The sequence below is a fragment of the Ranitomeya imitator genome, chromosome 7, assembly GCF_032444005.1.
Source record: "Ranitomeya imitator isolate aRanImi1 chromosome 7, aRanImi1.pri, whole genome shotgun sequence".
Classification (NCBI taxonomy): domain Eukaryota; kingdom Metazoa; phylum Chordata; class Amphibia; order Anura; family Dendrobatidae; genus Ranitomeya; species Ranitomeya imitator.
The window spans coordinates 25777633-25801639 of NC_091288.1; the positions used below are offsets into that span (position 1 = coordinate 25777633).

The 24007-nt window shown below is 47.0% G+C and overlaps 1 protein-coding gene across 1 annotated transcript in view; it reads left to right on the plus strand.

The window, feature by feature from the left end:
- The first annotated feature begins 3073 nt into the window (after window positions 1–3073).
- The window catches only part of KIF5C (kinesin family member 5C), a 41032-nt gene continuing 20098 nt past the window's right edge, over window positions 3074–24007 (plus strand). Inside the window, exons 1-14 of the mRNA XM_069732892.1 lie at window positions 3074–3381; window positions 7606–7696; window positions 12803–12876; window positions 13370–13474; window positions 13630–13678; window positions 13900–13955; window positions 15072–15159; window positions 15878–16002; window positions 16115–16219; window positions 16776–16924; window positions 17012–17160; window positions 18783–18958; window positions 22328–22396; window positions 23764–23970. Coding sequence (XP_069588993.1) covers window positions 3256–3381; window positions 7606–7696; window positions 12803–12876; window positions 13370–13474; window positions 13630–13678; window positions 13900–13955; window positions 15072–15159; window positions 15878–16002; window positions 16115–16219; window positions 16776–16924; window positions 17012–17160; window positions 18783–18958; window positions 22328–22396; window positions 23764–23970 — 1569 coding nt within the window. The 5' untranslated portion in view covers window positions 3074–3255. The remainder of the gene's footprint in view (window positions 3382–7605; window positions 7697–12802; window positions 12877–13369; window positions 13475–13629; window positions 13679–13899; window positions 13956–15071; window positions 15160–15877; window positions 16003–16114; window positions 16220–16775; window positions 16925–17011; window positions 17161–18782; window positions 18959–22327; window positions 22397–23763; window positions 23971–24007) is intronic.

Genomic DNA, 24007 nt, shown 5'->3' on the forward strand with positions numbered 1-24007 from the left:
GCTCGGAGAAAAGGATTTTACGGTGAGTACACAAAAATCTCCTTTCTCCAGATGAGTTTGGCAGTGACTTCTCTGCCTCAAGAACCAAAACATCAGGCAAAAAAAAAGTCATAACCACCTTATCCTTATATCCCCCAATATCATCGTTCAAAGGATGCACTAAATGGTTGACAAAATCAGCTTTAACTTTGGGGAGGGGACTTATCTCTTTCTATTCAGTACCTATATTTCTGGCAAAGAAAATAGTAAACATAAGAGAAAAAACAGACATGAAGCGACCAGGAGCCATTATCCTCCAGTGTCGTCATATTACAGAGCCGCAGCCTCCCTGGAGGCCAGAAGTGCAAGGCGTTCAGTGCTCAGAGACACAACCGACATGAGGAGGCTGAGCCCGACCACCACTAAGCAAGACACAGAAGAACAAGGTGTTCAGTGCTCAGACACATGGCCGAGGTGAGAAAGCCGAGCCCGACCACCACTGAGCAAGACACAGAAGAACAAGGTGTTCAGTGCTCAGACACAAGGCCGAGGTAAGAAGGCCGACCCCGACCACCACTGAGCAAGACACAGAAGAACAAGGTGTTCAGTGCTCAGACACATGGCCGAGGTGAGAAGGCCGAGCCCGACCATCACTGAGCAAGACACAGAAGAACAAGGTGTTCAGTGCTCAGACACAAGGCCGAGGTAAGAAGGCCGACCCCGACCACCACTGAGCAAGACACAGAAGAACAAGGTGCTCAGAGACATGGCCGACATGAGGAGGCTGAGCCCGACCACCACTGAGCAAGACACAGAAGAACAAGGTGCTCAGAGACACAGCCAAGATGAGGAGGCTGAGCCCGACCACCACTGAGCAAGACACAGAAGAACAAGGTGCTCAGAGACATGGCCGACATGAGGAGGCTGAGCCCGACCACCACTGAGCAAGACACAGAAGAACAAGGTGCTCAGAGACACAGCCAAGATGAGGAGGCTGAGCCCGACCACCACTGAGCAAGACACAGAAGAACAAGGTGCTCAGAGACACAGCCAAGATGAGGAGGCTGAGCCCGACCACCACTGAGCAAGACACAGAAAAACAAGGTGCTCAGAGACATGGCCGACATGAGGAGGTTGAGCCCGACCACCAGTGAGCAAGACACAGAAGAACAAGGTGCACAGAGACACAGCCAAGATGAGGAGGCTGAGCCCGACCACCACTGAGCAAGACACAGAAAAACAAGGTGCTCAGAAACATGGCCGACATGAGGAGGCTGAGCCCGACCACCACTGAGCAAGACACAGAAGTAGCAGGTGCTCAGTGACACAGCAGAGGTGAGGAGGCCGAGCCCAACCACCACTGAGTAAGACACAGAAGTGAAAACGTCAATACTGAGCTAAGAAATATCTGATACATTGTTCACAGGTTTTATGAACTGATGAGAACATGATGACTCTGGACGGAGCAGATGGAGGGGCCGTAGCTGGATCGGTAACATGCACAGACCCCCACTTCCACTCAAATGCCAGCAAGGTGGAGGTGGGCCCTGCTATGGGCTGGAATTATTACAGAGGAGCTCGTTGGACTTTTCCGGGTTGACTCAAAATCAACTCCCAAACCTCCGGCCGGTGTTCAGAAGACACTTCTTCTTCCAGCAGTGGAGCAGTAAAATAAAATGTCTGAAGCTTTCAAGAAACCAAGATTGTTCTGCGGGATGAGGCTCCATTGTGGGATTGGAGTCTCTGCTGCTCGGTGCCAGGAAAGGCCTTAAAGATGGAGAATAATGACCCGGCCCCGTCCTCACCGGAGCTGCACCCTAGTGAGAACGTGTAGACCCTTCTTACACAGGAGAATTCCTTGGATCAAGAGGTCGGCACAAAATCACAGAGACTGGTCTGATATTGATCTAAGTGTCAGATCAAACTCGAAAACACAAGTCTGTGAAAATATGACCCTCCGATGCCTCTGTGCCGTCCGCTTATCATGGACTGATGGGAGAAGCTGCAGAAACTCAGAATATTATTAACATACCAGAGAAATCACCTCGGTCTGAATGCGGCTTTAGTCTACGTTCGCACAATGTGCAGATCATGTAAATTAGGTCACTTGCGTTTTTTCCGGGGTTTTTTTTACATACATTTTTATCACATTTTTTCAGCTGCGAGGTTTCGTCTCCTTCTGCGAGGCCATGAATACACAAAGCTGCTTTGTTTCGGGAAGTTTCCTGTGATTAAACGTTATTCATACAGTCGCGGGCGGATTCAATGCGTTTTTGTAGCTGCAAATTTTCCTCATCTCATTCAGTTCTATGGGAAAAATCCGTAAAAAAAAAAAAAAAGCAAAATTTACCACAAGAGGAACGGGGACCCTCTGCGACACCTCTGACCACAACTAGTTAAAAATCTAATCTGAGCCCTGATTGGCTACTGGGGCCGCAAGGACAGATCTGATGTGCCCCATTATTGGGGGGGGGGGGTAATAAAAACTGCAAAAAATACTGAATTTACAGGTGCGGAAACGCCGCAGGTTTTCTGCTTATTTTGATTTTTGGGGGGTTTATTTTTTTTGTAATTTCCGTGTTTTGACGTGTTTGACGGGATGCAACAAGTCAATGGTTCTTTTTCAGTGAAGATTCTGCACATTCGCATTTATTACAACATTTTTACAAGCGTTTTATTTATCCCATAAACGGTAACGTGGGGGGGGGGGGCGCTCATGGACTCACATCCACTACAGGCATAAAAAAAAAGAACAAAAATGGAAAAATGTGATGGGAAAATGGTCGATTTGTAACAGAAATGCAACACAAAAAAATCGCTACAAACATGCAAAACACGGAGTTTACCTCACATGAAGAAAGAACTGCAGGCGATGCTGGCAGCCGGGACGATTTACCTGATGAAAGCAGTGAGGCGGTGGTCTCTCCTCTCTGGGGGTCTCTCTCCTCTCTGGGGGTCTCTCTCGCCGCCGGCGGTGACCGTCTGCAGCCCTCCGGTGTAGGACTCTGTGCACATGGATCCTCCGCACCTGTCAGTCAGTCGCCGCCCAGACTACACGTCCCGTCATGCAGTGCGGGGAGGCGGCGCTGTGGGCGTGGCCCTGTGGGCGGGGCCCTGGATGCAGTGAGGAGGCGGCTGTGGATGAGGCTGGTGCTGATGCGGGATGGCTGCGCTGGCGGCGGCGGCTCCTCACAGGCTCTGACCGCTCACACCGGAGCCCGGGGCGGCTGCAGGGACACCGGGACACATTGATGCGGTAACCGACCCTCAGCGAGGATGGCAGATCCCGCCGAGTGCAGCATCAAGGTGATGTGCCGCTTCCGGCCGCTGAACGGCGCCGAGATCCAGAGAGGAGACAAGTTCATCCCGGGGTTCAAGGGCGACGACACCATCGTGGTCGGGGTGAGTGCGGCGGCAATGTGCGGGGAATGTACGCAGCTCCCTGCGGGCGGCCGCACCGTCTGTGCACAGTATATAGCTGTAATATGTGTGCAGTGTGTGTGCTTCTATGGATGCTATATATATGGATGGAGAATGTGTGCAAAAAACATACAAATATATAATGCGCATATCTAATTATACATTGTGAGCGTGGATATATATATATATATATATATATATATATATATATATATATATATATATAATCTCTATATATATCCACATCAGTCGTATGTATCTGCAGCCTGGATGGACACATCATCTACATACTGGCAGCACCTGCAGGTATATACCATATACATGATCTGTATATAAGGCTGGGTATATAATAGGGTGTAGGAGGAATCCGGTGCAGGGAGGGGTCTGTCTATAAAGTGTATGTGTGTAAGTATATATATATATATATATATATATATATATATATATATATCTATGGGTGCTGGTGGCTGAGGGAGGGGTGCAGATGTCCGCCAGGGCCTGCGGCGTACATTGGCGAGGTGCGCAGTGTATATACATCAGGGCATGTGCTGCACAGGGCTGGTTGCAGTCATCGCGCCTATGTGCTGTACAGATTGTGGGGGCTCCAGGGTCCTGCGCTGTACAGGGGAGGGTGCAGGCATAATGTAACTGTCTATAGAGGGATGGACGCTGTGTATAATGGAGGAGGGTACGCCTTGTGTCCGGATACTAGTGTGTGTATCTATCGCAGGGCCTGGTCTCTAATCACCATGCACCTATGTATAATGTACATGTAGTGGGTACAAGGCCTGTAATGGAATCAGAGCTGCTGATACAAATCTACATCAAATATTGTTCATATTATCTGATAGTCCATGGTGGGTATCAGGAGGGGTGCAGTGCTATTGTGCCTGCATTTAAAGAGATGAGTGCTGTATACACAGTCCGGTGCGTGCACCTCGGCCTTATATGAGATAAATATAAGTGATCTATCATACACAGCCTAGTTGTACATGTCTCATATAAGGCGGATGTGCGTGCACGGTATATACACGCTATTCATCTGTTTCATACATGAGATGTGTACTGTGTCAGTGTAGGACATGGTCACTGTGCTCCTGTATATGACTGTGTGTGACTGATATACGTCCATATTATTATTATTATTATTATTATTATTATTATTATTATTGTGTGGGGTATATACTGTACCTGTCCTATGTATGGGGCTGTTTATTTCAGCTTGTGTATATTTTATACATTCCTCTATATGGTGCGGACATAAAGAGCATGATGACTACAAAATATAATATGGGGAGTGTAGGTGTCGCTGCTTTATATAAGATCCGTCCACGTAAGACAATGATATAACCTCCACTTACATCATGTCCTTCCCTTATATAAGGGGAGGGGGTTTCTGGCTCCTGTATGTGCAGATGACTATACTTTGTGTATGGAGCGCTGGGTGCACTGTTTTTCACTGGGGTTGCAGTGTTAATTAGAGGAGGGGGCTGTCTTTTCTTTTTTTCTTGTATTGATTGTACAGGGGTGGGGGATTCTCAGGCTTCTTTAGATGGGGAGGGGGATGGGCAAAGTGCAGGGGTTGCTGTTGTGCAGTAGGGGTTAACTGGACGACTAGGACAGAGGAGGCCATCAGAGATTTGGGACCTGACCTGCTGACTGGTATGAGGCTGTAGACAGATAATAGCCTGCGGCCGGGTTCTGGGGCCACATGCAGTGCTGGGGGGCCACAGGCATCCTCATTAGGACAGTATGGCCTTCTATAGGAGTGATGTAGTTCGTATTGCGCTCCCTTTTATCTGCCCCGTCCCAGTCATCATGGGTGCATCAGTCTGAGCCACGCTGTTCTGCATTGTGTGCTGCTCCTCATCATCAGATTATTCCCTGGCAGCTGGGGACATTCTGGCTGATTCTGCTGCATCCTCAGAATGAAGTCATAGAGTTGTGAGCATGCTCAGTGCGGCTCCTGCAGAGGACCAGCTGATCCCCACGCGGCTGCCAGGATGTCCGCTCCGTCATCACTGTTCAATATTTTCAGACAATAACGAGCCACAAAAACACCAAAAATGCAACTATCCTATGGGCGAGATATAATAATGACATAAGACAATGTAAATATTTACGATATCTTACCAATAGGGTAAATAAAGCTTCTTGTTTTAGAATCTTTTTAAACTTTCTTTAAAAAACAATAACTTTGTTTCAGCTTCTCACAATATTTAGGATCTTTATTTGCTCTGAGAACAGACAGGAATATTTGTTACATTTGTATCCAGGATATTGATACATTTTACCTACACTGATACATTGTAACTAATCCGCTGATTATGGGGCCATTGTCTACACTGGATACAATTGTCTGTACAGTTTTTAACTCCAGGATATATTCGCTTCATTCTGATGCTTCTTCTCAAGTTCTGTTATTTTTTCCCAGAAAAATCGCCCTTTTTTCTGTTAAAATTATTCCTTTCTGAACAAGAACCAATTGCGCCCCTTAAAGTGATTGATTGCTTTCTGGTGTCATTTGGATCCAGTTTTTGCAGGAGTCCCGTTTTCTATTCCTTCTCTAAAAATGGTACACAGAACACCAGCATGAACTTACGATACTTTTGTCATTTTGTTTATTCACTGAAATATTCAATGCAACTTTTGCAATGATTTAAAAAAAAATGCAGTAAGATAGTGCAATTTTTACTGCACTTTTGGAAAATCTCATTAAAAAAAACGTATGGAGAATGTAAGCACAGATCTTCAAAAGTGAAGGAAATGAAGCCCTGGGAAGTGTCTGTAATGTTGCAGAACTTTTCCTAATTTGTGGATTTTCTCACTAGCATTTGACATAACTTCATGATGGGTGGGATACTCGCTGCCGGGACCCTCTGCAGTTATTGCGTTATGTGAATGCTCTCTTAAAGGGCTCCTCCTGTTCTACTTTATAGAAATCAGTATTTTATTGTATGCACAATTGTAGCAATGTCAAATTTCTTTATCCAACTTTTGTGAACTTGCCCTAAAGTTTCTAAAGTAGTTTTTTTTAAAATTGAACCTATGGTCTATAAACACGCAGAGCTTTTTAAACACTCCGCTGTTCCGCCACGATTGCTCCAGTGGTCACGATCGCCCCGGTGGTCACCATCAGGGTCTGGCCATGAGTTATCTGTGCCTGTGCCGGGCTGAAGGCAATAACCACAGCCGTCTCCTCTCTCTACTGGCAGAATACAGATGCAGGTTTTGGCCCTGAAGAAAGCAGATGTGAGGAATCTGATTTCCATCTTCCTGCTTTTCTTCGTTAGCAGGCTGGTAAAAGGAAGCAATTACTGTAATATACATTGTACAATTTCATTAAACCTGCATTAACGGGACTCGATGGATCCTGTAGTGTCAGATATCCTGGATTTTTAAAAACGTATACAAAATGTATTTGTTGGGATATGTTCACACTGTGCAGTAAAGTTGCTGCTTTTGCTGTCAGCTTCGTGAAACGAAGTGGAGAAAATCTGCAAAAACATCTGAAAATCCCAGATCGAATTTCCTAGTTATTTAGGGTCCAAGCACTAATTACATTTTTGATGCAATTTTTTCAGTCGCTGAAAAAAGTTTTTTTTTTTTTTTTTTTAATACTTACTCCCCCTCCCCAGGTCCAGCGCAGAGTCTCCGCTTTATCCCATTGTCTGTTATCGTCTGCAGCGCTGATGAAACGACGACAGCTCAGCAGGTAGTCACTGTGCTCAGTGTTTCTTCCCAAGTCGACGGTATGAGCTGTGTACAGGGTGATTGGCTGCAGCGCTGTTGTCGTGACATCAGTTCTTCTGACAATATCAGACTCAATGTCGGACATGGGGAGGGGGAGTAAGGCACAGTTTGTTTTTTTGCAGCTGGGAAACAGGTGGTTTATTGATATGGCTTTGACCCCACTCTATCACCCCAGGGCAAAGATCTGCACCTGGGAGGAAGGGTGGGGGGTTCTAAGTTTCAGGGTCTACGTGACAAGTGCCCCCTGTATGTGTCGTGCCCCTTTTGGAGCTGGTAGCCTTTTTCTTGGATCGAGATGACTTTGCTGGCCTCAGCCATTCTCGCCTGCCTGCTTTTGTCACTGTGCGCGCTGGGACTGGGAAGATTAATGCTGCACAATAGGAACGTGCTGGAGCCTGGACCGCTCCTTTTATGTTTCATTTTTGCTTAATGATTTAAATTTTTTTTTTTCAGCAAGGAAAGCCATATGTCTTCGATAAAGTTCTGCCTCCCAACACAACCCAAGAGCAGGTATATAACGCCTGCGCGAAACAGATCGTCAAAGGTAAGCGGATCCTAACTACACGTATATGTCCCTCCGCACCCTCATGTCAGGCTCACCAGGGTTTGGGAAGGTTTTTCCTGTATGTAGCAGGATGCCTGCTCTGCAAGGGTTAAATAATATTGACAGCTGGAGCAGCTCTTCAGGGAGGATTCCCTACAAGCAGCTCCCTGTATCTCATCTTCCCAGATCTGCTGTGCAGGAGCTTGTGGATAATGCCGTCCCCTGATGTGGGATCCTGGCAGTGCTTATTATAGGGTCCCCCGAGAAGGGCGAGACGCACCAGCAGTGTGATGGCAGAAACAGCCGTACAATGCCCACCGAGCATAGTGCATGGTTTGTTTTTGTTAAATGCATCTCTTAATAATTTTTGATTGTTTTTAGAATTTGCAGCTCTAATATATCTATTTATTTCTCACTAATTTATATTGGACTTGCACTTCCTGTTCTTCACATGGGCATTTTCAGCAATACACTGTTTGCATGTTTAGAAGCATTAACTGAGCATGCTCTAATCTGGGCAAATGTCATTGTAAAGAAAGGAGGAGGTGAGCTGTGACATCACCTATTGTGAATGGTGGATCCTGTGTTATCTACTTTATATAGAGGTGTTATCAGTCATTGTACAGGAGGAGGAGGTGAGCTGTGACATCACCTATTGTGAATGGTGGATCCTGTGTTATCTACTGTATATAGAGGTGTTATCAGTCATTGTACAGGAGGAGGTGAGCTGTGACATCTATTGTGAATGGTGGATCCTGTGTTATCTACTGTATATAGAGGTGTTATCAGTCATTGTACAGGAGGAGGAGGTGAGCTGTGATATTACCTATAGTGAATGGTGGATCCTGTGTTATCTACTGTATATAGAGGTGTTATCAGTCATTGTACAGGAGGAGGAGGGGAGCTGTGACATCACCTATTGTGAATGGTGGATCATGTGTTATCTACTGTATATAGAGGTGTTATCAGTCATTGTACAGGAGGAGGAGGTGAGCTGTGACATCTATTGTGAATGGTGGATCCTGTGTTATCTACTGTATATAGAGGTGTTATCAGTCATTGTACAGGAGGAGGAGGTGAGCTGTGATATTACCTATAGTGAATGGTGGATCCTGTGTTATCTACTATTTATAGAGGTGTTAACAGTCAGAAATTATCACATTTGCAGTATCCAGATTAAAAAACCTAGCTGCCATCGTCCAGTAATTGCGCAACACCTGCCCGCAGGGGAACACAGACCTCACATCCAGTCTATATTACTGGGAGAGACACACAGACCTCATATCCAGCCTATATTACTGAGAGGACACACAGACCTCACATCCAGCCTATATTACTGGGAGACACACAGACCTCACATCCAGCCTATATTACTGGGAGAGAAACACAGACCTCACATCCAGCCTAAATTACTGGGAGAGACACACAGACCTCACATCCAGCCTATATTACTGGCAGAGAAACACAGACCTCAAATCCAGTCTATGTTACTGGGACGGACACACAGACCTTACATCCAGCCTATATTTCCGAGAGAGACACACAGACCTCACATCCAGCCTATATTAATCAGAGCAAGACAAGGACCTCACATTCAGCCTATATTACTGAGAGGACACACAGAGCTCACATCCAGCCTATATTACCGGGATAAACACACAGGCCTCACATCCAGTCTATATTAATCAGAGAAACACAAGGACCTCACATTCAGCCTATATTACTGAGAGGACACACAGAGCTCACATCCAGCCTATATTACTGGGAGAGACACACAGACCTCACATCCAGCCTATATTACTGGGAGAGAAACACAGATGTTCCAGCTCCAAATAGATAAAATAGAAAAACTTTATTGGAAAAAATGTAAAAACATGAAAATCACGAGCTCCATAAAGACAACACCATGACCTGCGTGAGTTTGGCGATGTTGGAGCTGGAACATCGTTGTTTTTTCCATTATTTTGCATCGTATCAGGACTTGGTTCCGTGTTCTGCTGGATATGGTGAGCTGGCTTTTTTTCTTTTTCTTTGTATAAGAGACACACAGACCTCACATCCAGCCTATATTACTGAGAGGACACACAGGCCTCACATCCAGCCTGTATTACTGGGAGAGACATACAAACCTCACATCCAGCCTGTATTACTGGGAGAGACATACAAACCTCACATCCAGCCTGTATTAATAGGAGAGACACACCGACCTCATATCCAGCCTATATTACTTGGAGAGACACACAGACCTCACATCCAGCCTATATTACTGAGAGGACACACAGGCCTCACATCCAGCCTATATTACTGAGAGGACATACAGACCTCACATCTGAAACTTGGATTAGGCTGAAACCTCATTACCAGGGAGTCTGAAAAGGAATAACGGAGGGAAGATTTGGGTAAAATTTAGTGCAATTTTATTAACTAAACATAACTGCTGACATACCGTATGTAAAAAATAATAATTTTTCCACGTGAAAGCTGTCCATAGCAGTGGTTGTGCTGCTTACAACATGAAGCTGCGTGGAGACAGAACGATCATATTAATGACTGTTCTTTCCCATCTGTTTTTTTTCCGTAGACATGCCTGATTGGGCCAATAAATGATCGCCGATTGACTTGGCGCCTAATAAATCCCATAGATTTCAAATCTGGGTCCTTTGAGATTTCCATCCTTTTGGTTTTGAAAATAGCGCGATCGTTGGTGTCAAACTTTACGGAAACGTTGGTGGTCGTACGTTTTATTGTAGTCCTATTAAGTTTGGATAAGGACGTGGGGGGAGGGGAGGGTCTCTTCGTCCCACTTTCCGCTTTGTCTCCTTTGTTCGGTGGTGGTTTCCTAAATCTGCTGTACAATGGGTTTCTCCTCGCTCCCTACGTGTTAATTATTTATGTGCACGGCGTCCTCTCACCGCTGACGGTTATCCCTCTCTGCCGTCGTGTATGACCGCGCCGTGTTTCCCACCATTTTCTAGAGGATAATTGCCCCCTAATTACAGGTGGAAACTGCTGTTTCGTGCATAAATTGGGGCAGGTGGGGAGAGAATTTATGCGCATTTTATTTTGTCTGATACGGCCATTATCGACCGCGATCCACACGAAGGAGGCGAGACCTCCGAGATAAATGCCGGGTGGGGGTGGGGGGCTTCCAGCCTCCCGGATCTGATAGCAGGGTCTTCTTTGAATATTGCACTTGGGTGTAAATCGATGATGCCGAAATGTCGCTCTTTGTTCCCTTCTGGAGACATCAATCCCACAGCCGGTGACAGGAGGCTTGTAATATCCGGGGGGCTTTGATTTCGGCACCTGTCAGAGAGCAGAGTCATTTGTGGTGGGGCGGGGGGGGCGGTGACGATCTGACACCAGATGGAATTGCATCTCATTGTCAGAAATCTCAACTACGAGCTAGAAGAGCAAATTCGCCTTTCGCTACCCCCAAGTAATGGCCTAAGGGCTAAAAACGTTCTTTCTTCTCCTTTATTAATAAAGGGATATTCAGGTCTCATCCCTTGTTGCCTATTCGTGGCACAATGATTTGTTCTGCAATTTTCTGCTAGACTTTGTATTTCAAGATCTCTGCTTGCGGTCAGTGAGTGGGAACCATCATGGTTTCCGATGGTCGGTCCAGTGAATGTGGTTGTAGCAGCGATGCTGGGATTCCTGGAAATGATGCTGCACAATATTGTACTTTCTGCAGTGAAGGATCGCATTCAATGACTCCCAGCAGAGATGTTGATTCGTTTAGAAAATGAATAAGATTTTATTTAATATGTTGTGAATGTGAAAGTCCTCTATAAAGGTGAATGGTCTACACCCAGGCAGGGGAAACGTAGGGACATGGCGCCATTGGGGTCCAAACATTCTCCCACTTAGGCAATGGTGGGGGTCTGATCCTGGGAATGGTGGGGGGGATCTGATTCTGGGAATGGTGGGGGGGTCTGATTCTGGGAATGGTGGGGGGTCTGATTCTGGGAATGGTGGGGGGGTCTGATTCTGGGAATTGTGGGGGGTCTGATTCTGGGAATGATGGTGGGGGGATCTGATCCTGGGAATGGAGGTGGGGGGGTCTGATCCTGGGAATGGTGGGGGGGGTCTGATCCTGGGAATGGTGTGTGGGGGGGTCTGATCCTGGGAATGGTGGGGGGGGGGTCTGATCCTGGGAATGGTGGTGGGGGGTCTGATCCTGGGAATGGTGGGGGGGGGTCTGATCCTGGGAATGGTGTGGGGGGGGGTCTGATCCTGGGAATGGTGGGGGGGGGGTCTGATCCTGGGAATGGTGTGGGGGGGGGGGTCTGATCCTGGGAATGGTGGGGGGGGGGGTCTGATCCTGGGAATGGTGGGGGGGGGGTCTGATCCTGGGAATGGTGGGGGGGGTCTGATCCTGGGAATGGTGGGGGGGTCTGATTCTGGGAATGGTGGGGGGATCTGATTCTGGGTATGGTGGGGGGGTCTGATTCTGGGAATGGTGTGGGGGGTCTGATCTGGGGAATGGTGTGTGTGGGGGGGTCTGATCCTTGGAATAGTGTTGGGGGGTCTGATCTGGGGAATTGGGGTGGCCCGATTTCCCGGAATGGGGGGGTCTGATTCTGGGAATGGTGGGGGGGTCTGATCCTGGGAATGGTGGGGGGGGGAGTCTGATCCTGGGAATGGTGGGGGGGTCTGATCCTGGGAATGGTGGGGGGGGGAGTCTGATCCTGGGAATGGTGGGGGGGGGTCTGATCCTGGGAATGGTGTGGGGGGGGTCTGATCCTGGGAATGGTGTGGGGGGGGTCTGATCCTGGGAATGGTGGTGGGGGGTCTGATCCTGGGAATGGTGGGGGGGGGAGTCTGATCCTGGGAATGGTGTGGGGGGGGTCTGATCCTGGGAATGGTGTGGGGGGGGTCTGATCCTGGGAATGGTGGGGGGGGGGTCTGATCCTGGGAATGGTGGGGGGGGGGGTCTGATCCTGGGAATGGTGTGGGGGGGGTCTGATCCTGGGAATGGTGGTGGGGGGGGGTCTGATCTTCGGAATGGGGGGGTGGTCCGATTCCCCAGAATGGGGTGTCTGATCCTGGGAATTTTACAACTATCTGTAAAATCATTTTTCGTTTCTTTTTCCTTTTCAGATGTTTTGGACGGTTACAATGGAACCATTTTTGCCTACGGCCAAACATCGTCCGGAAAGACTCACACGATGGAGGTAATGGATGGCAGAGACCTGTGATGTCGGTGCGATAAGCCGACTGCTGCGACCTCCATCCATCCTAACAATGAAGGTGTTTGAGTCGCCTCCATCTTTCCCTGCTCCAGTCTATGGGGTGATTGTGAGGATTAATGGTAGAGGGGGCCCGCGGTAAATCAGCGCCGTGGATTGCAGATCTCCGACCATCACTGATCACTAAGTGACGGCTTATTCTAGTTATATAACGCGCTCCCTAAGACACCGATCACTTGAGCAGGACCTTTGGTATGATGGTGGTGATCCTCCTCTGTGTGTAGACGGCTTATGTACCTATGTCATGGGCTTTTGGTCGGGATTTCGAGGGCATGTCATGCTTTCTGCGTGACTTTATCCAATAGGTTGGTTTTCTTATATATAACGGTATTTTATGCTTCCTCATGTGATATTTGGGAATAATGGCGACCGCCACGTGGGCTTTCATCAGCTCCTGTCCCATTGACTCTCTTCTCAGGGGAAGCTGCACGATCCTCAGCTCATGGGAATCCTCCCAAGAATCTCCCGGGACATATTTGATCACATCTATTCCATGGATGAAAACCTAGAATTTCACATAAAGGTAAATCTGCCGGTAACGCCGCCTGTAGATGACCGATTACACGTAGACCCTGTGATCGGACTCTGGGACCCCCAAATCCGCACATAGTACCTAAGTAGTGATGGATGTCGCCTTGTCCCCTCGGCCTTCATTCATCCGCACTTTTTCTCTTACAGGTCTCGTACTTTGAAATTTATTTAGACAAAATCCGGGATTTACTGGACGGTAAGAAGCTTATCTGCGCAGATCTGACGGAGCCCTGTGTACCGTCAGCTGTGACGGCCGTCCTGGGGGATGAATCCAGGCTGATGAGTTTTTTTTTTTTCTTTTTTTTTTTTTCTCTGAAATTTTTTCAGAATTTTACAAACTACTGACGATGATTAAACTGTAGAATCTTCAAAATCTGTTCCCATTTTATTTCCATTTTTTTAATTATTTCTCCACAGTGTCTAAAACCAACCTGGCTGTGCACGAAGATAAAAACCGCGTCCCCTACGTGAAGGTACGAGCTGCGTCACCCCGCCGTATAGTAACGTCCGTCCTGACCTCGTCGGGCCGCGTACACATGTAGCGTAAAAGCAGAAAAACCGCAAAGCAAAGTGGATGTGATTTCATGAACACTCCTGCCCATTAAAGGCGCTGGTGAACTGCGTTTTTTTTTTTTAATTATTGCATTTTTTATTCTTTTCCTGTAGACTTCTGTGTGTGCGGATTCTGTCGTGTCTTAACTAAAAAGAAAAAAAAAAGCACCAAAGCAAATATAAAAAAGGGGTAATTACTAGTGATGAGCGTGCGTGCTGGGATGAGGTGTTATCTGAGCATGCTCGGGTCCTAATGGAGTATTTTGGCGTGTCTCACGGCTGTTGAATACCTAGGGATTGCCTAACAGGAAATCCCTGCATGTGTTGTGGCTGTCGAACAGCCCTGAGACATGCAGCCGCGGGGGCACAATCATTTTTTACAGCACGTCGAAATACTTGATTAGGACCCGAGCATGCTCAGATAACACCTCATCCCAGCATTGTCGCTCATCACTAGTAATTGCAGCAGCAGAGCGATCACTATTGGGTATTTTAGTGCAGAAAAGTGCAGCGTTTTTGCACTTGTGAACGTGGATTAGAGCTCGGCAGTCTCTTGGCTTCACTTCTTATAAACGCTTCTATGTCGGCAGACTTTGCAGCTGCTATGGGGGTCCGTGAGTAGAGGGGGGTCCTATCAGCTGTATACGTAGGGCAGAAGTCAGGAGAGGGTTCACACGCTCAGCCCACCCCATAACTGGCGGGTACCGACTACCCTTACCCAGTAACTGCTGCAATGGGAGCCGGCTTCAATCGTGGCAGTTTAACCTTTTAAATGCCGCGGTGATCACTGACCATGAGTGATTAGACGGAGGAGGGCATCCCTCGTCACCTCCCATGGAGTCCCCAGTCTCAATAATCCGATGGGATGTTGACAATGGGACTCATAGCAAAACTCTAAATTGTGGGGGGCTATTGCTGCTGCCCCCCATATTCTCTCGTTTCAGGATGCCACGCGACGGTCTTTGCTTCCGTTATTGAACGTCTCGTCCTATGACACGGTCTGCCTTCTATTTTCTTGCATTTTTTTCCATGTTCAGGGCTGTACGGAGAGGTTTGTGTCCAGTCCAGAGGAAGTGATGGATGTGATCGACGAGGGGAAGGCGAACAGACACGTTGCCGTCACAAGTGAGTTCCAGAAATCCTGCACTGATAGTAATGATGGTATTGCTGCTCCGCTCCATGCAAGTGAATGCAATACCAGGCAAAGCCTGAGAACAGGAGTGGCGATGTTTCTATGGAAGAAAAAAAAAAACAGACCCTTTTACAAACCCCTTTAATTGTAGCCTTCTTTGTTGGATCCTGTAGCTTTTTTTTTAGTCATTTTTGTCATTTTTTCCAAATTGTGAAAGATACAACAATGCCACTTGTGGGGTAAAATGGGAAGAATGTATCAATACTGTGCAAACGTAGATTTAGGCCGTCTTGAAGTGCGACCGATTTGTCACAGCGGTTCATGCGGTATTATACATTTTGCATATTTTACAACTGTCTGGAATAAGTTTTAAAGCTTTTTTTTTTTTTTGTCGTATGTTGCACCGTGTTCAAATATTATGTCTGAGTCCCCGCGGCTGCATGTCTCCTGCAACACATGCAGGGATTGTCTAACAAACGGGCATTCCCTGCATGTGCTGCTGCTGTCGAGACATGCAACCGCGGGGACTCAGACGTAATATTCGTGCATGCCGAAGATACTCTATTAGTACATGAGCATGCTCATATAACGCCTTGTCTGAGCATGCTCGCTCATCAGTAGTTCACTGCACAAATCCACGAATACCCCTTTAACGACTTCGACGATATCGATCGATCCCGGACTAATGTCGGGTCGGCGTTTCCCTTGCAGATATGAACGAGCACAGCTCCAGGAGTCACAGCATTTTCCTAATTAACATCAAACAAGAAAACATTGAGACGGAGAAGAAGCTCTGCGGGAAACTCTACCTGGTGGATCTAGCTGGAAGTGAAAAGGTGAGAGCGCGGGGCGATAATCTACCCCCATGGCCAGCGCTGGGGCGGGGAATATCCTTCTTTCCTCCGGGCAGATTTACTGGATCCGTTACAGTTCTGTCATCCTTTTTAGGTCAGCAAAACCGGAGCTGAAGGAGCAGTTTTGGACGAAGCTAAAAACATCAATAAGTCTTTATCTGCCCTGGGCAACGTCATCTCCGCTCTGGCAGAAGGAACGGTGAGTGCCGGGATCTCGGGTGTGAGTAACAATGGCACAAGATATCAAAGTGGAACGGCCGCTGCCGAGTACTGCAGCACAGCTTCTATGCAGAAGTGTAGGAACTGTTCTGCGGTTCCCGGCAGCGGCTGCTACACATTGAGCGAAGCTCCATTCAAAGTGTTTTTACATCTAGCTGCTACCGGAGCAAATAACTGCTGATCCGCGGGGGTCCCGGGTGTTGGACCACCACCGATCTGCTGTTTGATGACCTATATACAAGACAGATCATCAAATGCCTATGCCCGGACAACCCTTTTAAAACCCTTCATTCTGAGGATCAGTGCTGGATGTTCGACCCCCGCAGATCAGAAAGTGATGGCATATTGTAGAGATCTATATTATTGCTAGGATCCAGCCTCAAAGACCTACCCAGACCCTTTCAATGACATGAATGGTGCTGCAGTGACAGTAGAGGGGCTGCATTGTGACCCTTGTGCTGCATCCCCCTTCTATTGTCAGTGTGGCATATCCATTTATTACGCTGTATCTCAGCCTTGTCCTCTCCGCTTCCTAGAAAAGCCACGTTCCTTACCGAGACAGTAAGATGACCCGGATCCTGCAGGACTCCCTTGGTGGCAACTGTCGGACGACCATCATCATCTGCTGCTCCCCATCCATCTTCAACGAGGCCGAGACTAAATCCACGCTCATGTTCGGCCAGCGGTAAAAAGTCCATTTCTATACGGCTCGTAATACCGCGCCGCGGCTCGCTCTCGTCCTCGCCGTTAATTAGAGCATCTCTTGTACCAGGGCCAAGACTATTAAGAACACGGTGTCTGTCAATCTGGAGCTGACTGCCGAGGAGTGGAAGAAGAAGTACGAGAAGGAGAAAGACAAAAACAAGTCACTTAAGAACATCATTCAGCATCTTGAGATGGAATTGAACCGGTGGAGAGGCGGTAAGGAAAATTGCTTTAAAAAATGGAGAAGCATGAAGAACACATTTTGAGTTCATTGTAATTTTTTTTTTTCATAAATGAAAAATAGAAAAAAAACTTTGTAATATATCTTATCGGAAAAATCAGCTTCTTTTTCCTCCAGGACTGATCAAAATTCTCAATTCACGGGTGAAATGTGTCTTCAGTGAAAACAGACTTTCCCATTACTGAGATAGGACTTCAACATTAATTACTGAATGCATGGACCAGCAGTAGCCATGACTCTGATCAGAGACTGCGATGATCCAAGGCTTTTTTTTGCAGCAGTAATTTTCCCCTATGCTTTTTTGTTTTTTGCCACTAGATGGCGATCTGCATGCAGTTCTATGCACTGACGTAGGAGCCGCATAGCGATAAGTCGCCACCTAGTGGTGGAAATGCGGAAGTAAAGTTTTACCTTTAATAAATGTCGGGGACGGAGCAGCTATGTGTTCAGCCCTGACTTTTCTTCCGGGACATACTGTGCTGTTGGCTAATAGCCGACAACACAGTCCCAGTGGCCACCACGGCAATATATGGAGATCCACTCTCATTATTTGGGTTTAGCGCCATGCAGCTAAAGGACAGAATTATTCATTGGCGGTAACGTAATGGTCTATGTGTGCGTTTGGCAGTATAAGAGGGAGACCTATTAACATATAGGGCGGTTTAAAAAACAAAATGCAATTCTTTTTGTTTTTTCCTTCGCTCGTGTTACGGTCATGTTTTATGAGGTCGGCTCTGTCTGGGGCGGGGGAGGGGGTTCTCGCTCACTGTATAGCGGTGGATGTTTTTCTCTGATTAGTGCAATGATGTTGCCATAGCGATGCCGTCTGCTGAGAATATTCCGCACAGATGTGATTAGGGCTTCAGTGGGATCTATCACGTATGACAAAGCAGAGTAGATTTCCTTGAAGTTTCTCCGTCCCCATAGGAAGTAAAAAAGGAAATAGAAATCAATAAAAAAAAATAATGGAAAGATATATTATATATTTTTATTACGTACTACGGTATATATTTTTGTATATATATATATATATATATATATATATATATATATATATATATATATATATATATATATATATATATATATATATATATATATATATAATTTTTTTCTTAATTTTTTCATTACTTAACCTGCAGCTATTTAAACCTTTTAGGAGTGATTATGACCAATAAGATTAGAAATCTATCAAAATAATTTGCATTTTTGTTTTTCAAATTTGGGAGAATCCCATAAGAGAAGATTTTTAGCTGCATTTTCTGATTGTATTTACTTCTGTTTCCCTCCCGCACTTTTCTACAAAGCTCTGAATCCTCTGTTCACAATCTCATACTCAGACCTTGGCTTCCTGCAGCTACCACTAGAGGGAGCTCACAGAAGACTAATGGTGATGTGTACAAATACTAATGCAGAGAGCTCCCTCTAGTGGTTGCATCATGAATTTGTATTATTTCTCTTTCTGGTAGGAAGTAGATAAGCAGTCGATTTGTAGTTCAGTAATGTTATTAAGAGAAAAAAAAACCTGTTTCCTTTATAAATTATTTCGGTCTGTTACTCTTGTTCTGTATCTGCTATAACGATCCTTTGATGATAGGGGAAGCTGTGCCGGTGGATGAACAAATGAGTTCGAAGGATCAGAAGAGCCTGGAGCCATGCGACAACACTCCCATCATCGACAACCTGTCCCCGGCCGCTGCCTGCATCTCATCCGAGGAAAAGAAGAAATACGACGACGACATCACCTCATTGTACCGCCAGCTGGATGACAAGGTTGTGGCGCTGCTCGGTCTGGTCCATAATGGGGGTCAATGGCGACATTTAACATGAGGCAAATGTAACACACATGAATAAATGTCAATGAATTTCTGCTCACATGATCTGAACCATTTAATCCGCTTATTAGGATGAGCATTATTAGGTTTTCCTCCACTTTCTGCAGGTCCTGGTGGTCCCTCTTATCCGGCTTCTCGCTGCTTCTGTGGTCCCAGCTCCGCGGCAGCAGACGATGCGCATTATCTCGGCTGCTTTTACTCTTCCACTTTGTGCTCCAGTGCTATAATTAGTAGTAATGATGGCCGCTGCTTCATAATTATGTGTTTTTACTGCCTGATAATTGTAGCCATTTGCAGATGGGATGGTGAGAATAGAATATATCGTCAGATTCCCATGTATCACTCCTGATACTAATTGGGAAATCCCTTAATTAAAAAGCAAGAATCAGTTTCCTTTCTTCTTAAGGCAGGCGATCTTCTTGGGCTCTGGAAGGAACGGGACAGAATACTTACTATTCCTAGAAGTGTTTGCTGTCTCTCTGTACTTCTCTGTATGCTTAGATTCATTCTGCACCATCAGACAGCACCATATGGCGGCACACTCAGATTTCAGTCAGAACGTGCAGGAGATATGAAAGGGTTATTGCCAAATTTCCAAGTTTGGATGCTGGTCCCTGGGGGTCAATCTGCTGGGACCCCCAGCAACTTTAACATAAGGGCTCTAGAATCCAGACGGTGTGCATGTATACCCTCCCCTCCACTCTAGAATCCAGACAACGGGGGTCTGAACCCTCATCCTGAGTGGAGCGAGGGTGTGCATGCATACCATCCCCTCCGCTCTAGAATCCAGACAACGGGGGTCTGAACCCTCATCCTGAGTGGAGCGAGGGTGTGCATGTATACCCTCCCCTCCGCTCTAGAATCCAGACAATGGGGGTCTGCAGCCTCATCCTGAGTGGAGCGAGGGTGTGCATGTATACTCTCCCCTCCGCTCTAGAATCCAGACAATGGGGGGGGTGTAGCCCTGTCCTGAATGGAGCGAGGATGTGCATGTATACCCTCCCCTCCGCTCTAGAATCCAGACAATGGGGCGTCTGTAGCCTCGCCTGAGTGGAGCGAGGGTGTGCATGTATACCCTCCCCTCCGCTCTAGAATCCAGACAATGGGGGGTCTGTAGCCTCATCCTGAATGGAGCGAGGATGTGCATGTATACCCTCCCCTCCGCTCTAGAATCCAGACAATGGGGGGTCTGCAGCCCCATCCTGAGTGGAGCGAGGGTGTGCATGTATACCCTCCCCTCCGCTCTAGAATCCAGACAATGGGGGGTCTGTAGCCCCGCCTGAGTGGAGCGAGGATGTGCATGCATACCCTCCCCTCCGCTCTAGAATCCAGACAATGGGGGGTCTGCAGCCCCATCCTGAGTGGAGCGAGGGTGTGCACGCATACCCTCCCCTCCGCTCTAGAATCCAGACAATGGGGAGTCTGTAGCCCCGCCTGAGTGGAGCGAGGATGTGCATGCATACCCTCCCCTCCGCTCTAGAATCCAGACAATGGGGGGTCTGCAGCCCCATCCTGAGTGGAGCGAGGATGTGCATGTATACCCTCCCTTCCGCTCTAGAATCCAGACAATGGGGGGTCTGCAGCCCCATCCTGAGTGGAGCGAGGATGTGCATGCATACCCTCCCCTCCGCTCTAGAATCCAGACAATGGGGAGTCTGTAGCCCCGCCTGAGTGGAGCGAGGATGTGCATGCATACCCTCCCCTCCGCTCTAGAATCCAGACAATGGGGGGTCTGCAGCCCCATCCTGAGTGGAGCGAGGATGTGCATGTATACCCTCCCCTCCACTCTAGAATCCAGACAATGGGGGGTCTGAACCCTCATCCTGAGTGGAGCGAGGATGTGCACGCATACCCTCCCCTCCGCTCTAGAATCCAGACAATGGGGGGGTCTGTAGCCTCATTCTGAGTGGAGCGAGGATGTGCATGCATACCATCTCCTCCGCTCTAGAATCCAGACAACGGGGGTCTGAACCCTCATCCTGAGTGGAGCGAGGATGTGCATGTATACCCTCCCCTCCGCTCTAGAATCCAGACAATGGGGGGGTCTGTAGCCTCATTCTGAGTGGAGCGAGGATGTGCATGCATACCCTCCCCTCCGCTCTAGAATCCAGACAATGGGGAGTCTGTAGCCCCGCCTGAGTGGAGCGAGGATGTGCATGTATACCCTCCCCTCCGCTCTAGAATCCAGACAATGGGGGGTCTGTAGCCTCATTCTGAGTGGAGCGAGGATGTGCATGCATACCCTCCCCTCCGCTCTAGAATCCAGACAATGGGGAGTCTGTAGCCCCGCCTGAGTGGAGCGAGGATGTGCATGCATACCCTCCCCTCCGCTCTAGAATCCAGACAATGGGGGGTCTGTAGCCCCGCCTGAGTGGAGCGAGGATGTGCATGCATACCCTCCCCTCCGCTCTAGAATCCAGACAATGGGGGGTCTGCAGCCCCATCCTGAGTGGAGCGAGGATGTGCATGTATACCCTCCCCTCCACTCTAGAATCCAGACAATGGGGGGTCTGAACCCTCATCCTGAGTGGAGCGAGGATGTGCATGCATACCCTCCCCTCCGCTCTAGAATCCAGACAATGGGGGGTCTGCAGCCCCGTCCTGAGTGGAGCGAGGATGTGCATGCATACCCTCCCCTCCGCTCTAGAATCCAGACAATGGGGGGTCTGCAGCCTCATCCTGAGTGGAGCGAGGATGTGCATGCATATCCTCCCCTCCGCTCTAGAATCCAGACAATGGGGGGTCTGCAGCCTTATCCTGAGTGGAGCAAGGATGTGCATGTATACTCTCCTCCGCTCTAGAATACAGACATAGGGTGGTCTGAAGCCTCGTTCTGACTGGAGCGAGGGTGTGTATGCATACTCTCCCCTCCGCTCTAGAATCCAGACAATGGGGGGTCTGCAGCCTAATCCTGAGTGGAGCGAGGGTGTGCATGCATACCCTCCGCTTTACAATACAGACATAGGGTGGTCTGAAGTCCCGTCCTGAGTGGAGCAAGGGTGGTCTGCAATTCTGCATTTCTCATTTTACATGCAGAAACAAAAAATTGTTGTAAAAGATTTTAGTCTTGGAAATGACACATTGGGCAGTGGTCTGCACACTTTATTGCTTTCCATCTTCAGCTCATATTGGAGTGTAATGGCTGCACATTTCTGGCTGACCAATGTTATCACCTGTGACTTTAAATGGTGTGCTCTGATAGCACAGCGGCGCTCCGTCTTTGTAATGTCGGCTCTGACCCATAATAGCAGTTATATCGGGTCTGCAATGTCCGCAGATATTAATATTCCCCTTTATTTATTCATAGGATGATGAAATCAATCACCAGAGTCAGCTCGCCGAGAAGCTGAAGCAGCAGATGCTGGACCAGGACGAGGTGAATGGCGCTTCTGATGGATGTGGTGGTGCGGTCATCACTTCTACGGCCGGCGATCTGCGGACGGTTGGGCGAAGTCCTATGAAATATCTGCTCTTCGTTTCTATGCTCTTGTGGAGTTAATCAGTATGTGCTCTGAACCCAGAGCCTGCCGGTCACCAAAAGTCTATTATTTACCTGTCTGTGCAGGGGATTTGCAGTATCCAAAAAATGGCGCTCCAATAAAAATAAAAAAAAACACGTTAGTATTTTGATTTTTAACCCCTTCCCAGGACATGAAACCACGTCCTAGGGAGGCTGCAGGCTCAGGAACTGTTACACAGCCAGCATCTGTCTCTAAAATGAGCCATCAGCGCACGGCTGAAGCCCCCCATCCCCCTCCGTCACCGCCATCTTGGTGCTTTTTCCGTTTTACGGCAGCATAATAGTACAATTTATGAAAGCATCGAAAGTTCAAGTGCCCTATGGCGATGGGGGAACTAAAACAAAAGTGAAAAGTTAATTAAAAAAAAGTTTTAGAAGCTTTGGAAAAATATAAATGTTTGAATCACAAACATGTTTGTTTTTTGTTTTTCCATCCAAAAAGAACAAAAAAAACACATTCTGTATCAGTGTCCAGTCTATCAAAATACAAAATTATTTAACCCATAAAGTAAACACTTACAAAAAATAAAAACTGAGGCTATAAAATTCCTGTTTTTTTTGTTTACTGCACTATCAAAATTAAAAACAAAACAAAAAAAATGAAATAAAAAAATTAGCAAAACATTGTAATTCCAAAATGGCTACCTGAGAACCACAGCTCGGCGTGCACACAAGTCTTCATGCAGACCCTTGGCTTGGAATTTCTTCTTTTATTTTTCTTTTACAAAGTTAAGAATTTTTTTAGCTACCACAATAATTAAAAAAACAAGAAACAAACTAGAAAACCTATACAAGTTTGCTATCGCCACAATCACTGTGACCTGCAGAACCATATTTCCCGGTCATGATCTTCATAGAACCAAAACCTCAAAAAACAGTGATGGCATTGTGTTTTTTTTTTTTTTTTTTTCACTTAGATTTTTTTTTACCACTTTTTCCAATACATTAAAAGGTAAAATGAGTTTAAAACTACAACTCATCCTGCAAAAAATCAACAGATCATGGGCTCCTTGCTGTCGGGACCATCTGCGTGGTCAATGTCCTCTGCAGATTTGCATTAAGTTGCAGTTTTTTCCACCATTGATAGATTTCTTTTGTATGATATAACGTCCAGAGTTTTTCATGGATAAAAGGAAAGAGTCCTGTTTTTTCTTTTTTTGTGGGGTCTCTTATATTATATATAGTTTTTTTTTTTGTTTGTTTGTTTTTTTTTGCTTTCACAGCTCCTGGCTTCAACACGCAGAGATTATGAAAAAATCCAGGAGGAGCTGACGCGGCTTCAGATTGAGAATGACGCCGCCAAGGATGAAGTCAAGGAAGTTCTCCAGGCTCTCGAAGAGCTGGCTGTAAACTACGACCATAAGTCTCAGGAGGTGGAGGACAAGACCAAAGCCAACGAGCAGCTGACAGATGAGCTGACACAGAAAACGGTAGAAGCTCGATCTGTTATTATTTATTATTATAGCC